The 2352-nt window shown below is 40.9% G+C and overlaps 1 protein-coding gene across 1 annotated transcript in view; it reads left to right on the top strand.

The window, feature by feature from the left end:
- OTOA (otoancorin) overlaps positions 1-2352 on the top strand; it is a 64600-nt gene that overhangs the window by 37496 nt on the left and 24752 nt on the right. Inside the window, exons 20-21 of the mRNA XM_012644937.1 lie at positions 580-610; positions 1148-1277. Of these exons, the coding sequence (XP_012500391.1) occupies positions 580-610; positions 1148-1277 (161 nt within the window). The remainder of the gene's footprint in view (positions 1-579; positions 611-1147; positions 1278-2352) is intronic.

Raw genomic sequence — 2352 nt, 5'->3', positions numbered from 1 at the left:
ATGTGGTACTTGTTTTTCCATTCTTGGGATACTTCACTTAGTAGAATGCATTCCAGCTCTATCTAGGAGAATAAAAAAGGTGCTATATCACCATTGTTTCTTAAAGCTGAATAGTACTCCATGGTATACATATACCATAAATCAGTCGTTTTTTGCTGCATAACAAAGCCACACAATCTCACTGGTATATAACAATAAGCATTTAGTTCTTGCTAACTGATTTGTGGGTCACTGAGGCAGCCCTGCTCCATAAGGCTGTCTCTGGGGCCTAGGCTATCTGGAGCTGCTGCTTCTCACTGAAATTCCAAGAAAAGGGAATGGATAAATACAATTTTCCCTATGGCTAAGGCTGGAAAATGACATGCTGTCACTTATGCCACATTCCAATGGCCAAAGCAAGTCACATGACCAAGCTTCAAAGGAGCAGAAAGTAGGCCAGCCATGTAGGGCCTGACTCTAATTCTGAAGATGAGAATAGAATCAGGAACTACATAAACTGAGGTGGTTACTCTTTGGGCAGGTGGGACACAGTGACTCTGTATATGCAGAGCTTGATGAATTCTCTGGGCCCGTGGGCAGGTCTCCCAATAATATCCCAAGTCTTGACAAAGTATGTTTGTTCTAGATGAGGAATGGCACCTTCTCCATGGGAACTCAACCCCTGCTGGTTGCTAGTTTCTGCCCAGAATCCAGAGATAACCCTTCTTTACCTCCTTTTAGTGATAAATATAAAAATTTTAAAACAGCACCAAAACCAAAATGGGGTAGGCACACTTACAGTTTTTGTGAATATTATCAGCTTGCTCTGGTAATGATGCACCATTTAACAGTCCCACGGACAAATGAGTGCACATCTTGGCCAGCATTAAGTATTATCATTTTATTTTATTTTTGACAATCTGATGGGTAAAAAGTGACATATGCTTATGTTATTCAGCATTTATTAGATTATTATTGAGGTTGAGCATCCTTTTATAGGATTCTTTATAGAGATCACATTTGTTGTACTAGAGATTAAATTTATGTGAGAAGCTGCTATAAAAAAACTGAGGCAGTAAGTAGTGTTATGATTTAAACTCTGATTTAAATCTTCATGTTTTTTAATTAGTATTTGTCCCTCCTCTTTTATCTTCTCTAACCCATGCAGTTTCCCGATATCCTTCAACAAACAGCTTCCAAGTTGGCCGGTACCCTGCCCCCTAAAGAATTCCTCTGGGCTGTCTTTGAATCTGTTCGGAACAGCAGTGATGAGAGTCCCAGCTCTGACGCCATTCCTGGTGAGTCTTTCTGGGGTATCTGAGCCTGTGGCAGGGTGGTAGTGTTTTGGGCTGAGTCTCTGACATCAAGAGGCCTCCTTGTCCAGGGGACTGGATGAAACGTTTGCAAAGCAGTAGAATGGCAAAAATCCACGGGCGAAAGAATTACATCTTTGTAATGTGATTTGGAATCATGTCCCACATGTCTTACCCAGGCGAGTAGGTGTAATGTATGAATACATGTGACAAACACTTCAATAGGATTGGCTTAAAGGACCAACTTGGATTAGTGGCTACACATTTCAGGGATGGGACTCCTGAGCCTGCCACTTAGTGGCTGTGTGACTTTGGGTAAGCTCTTTACGCTCTCTGTGCCTCAGTTTTCATCCTCTGTAAAATGGGGATAATGAAAGTCTCTACCTCAATGGGTTATTGTGAGGATTAATAAGTTTAAACCTGTAAACATGTTCACAACAGTGCCTGGCATGTAGGAACTGCTCGACAAATGTTAGATATTTTTTATTATTATCACTGTGCGCCCACTTAGTGCGGACTTGTGCCAGCCATGAGGAAACAAAGTTAATCAGACCCAATATAATAATAGGTTGATAGTCAGTGCTTGCTTTTTCATTCATCTAACAAATATTTATTGAGCACCGACTATGTGAACAAAACAGAAAGCCCTGCCCTCACAAAGCTTACTTTCAAATGAGGAGTAACCAGACATTAAATTCCACACATAAGTAAAACATATGCTTGTAGTATGTTGAACGATAAATGCCTAGAAGGAAAATAAAGCAAAGGAAAGAGGTCCGGAGTGTCAGGAGGGGGATTGTCATGTGAAAAGAGAACCATTAAGGAAGATCTCATTGGGAATGTGACATCTGAATGAAGACCCAAGGGAGTATGGAGAGGGCCATGTGTATACTTGGAATTAGAGTCTTCCAGGCAGAGGGAGGGTGACAGGAGTGAGAGAGAAGTGGTAAGTAGAGGCTGATGTGGTTGGCTAATGGCTAACATGTATTGAGTGTTTACTGTATGCCTGGTACTGTCCTAAATGCTTTGTATATAACACATTTAGTTTTTTTTTTTTTTT

Source organism: Propithecus coquereli, unplaced genomic scaffold (genome assembly GCF_000956105.1).
Source record: "Propithecus coquereli isolate 6110/MARCELLA unplaced genomic scaffold, Pcoq_1.0 Scaffold223, whole genome shotgun sequence".
Classification (NCBI taxonomy): Eukaryota; Metazoa; Chordata; class Mammalia; order Primates; family Indriidae; genus Propithecus; species Propithecus coquereli.
The sequence above is the reverse complement of the archived record's forward strand: the minus strand, read 5'-3'. Positions and strand labels throughout refer to the sequence as shown.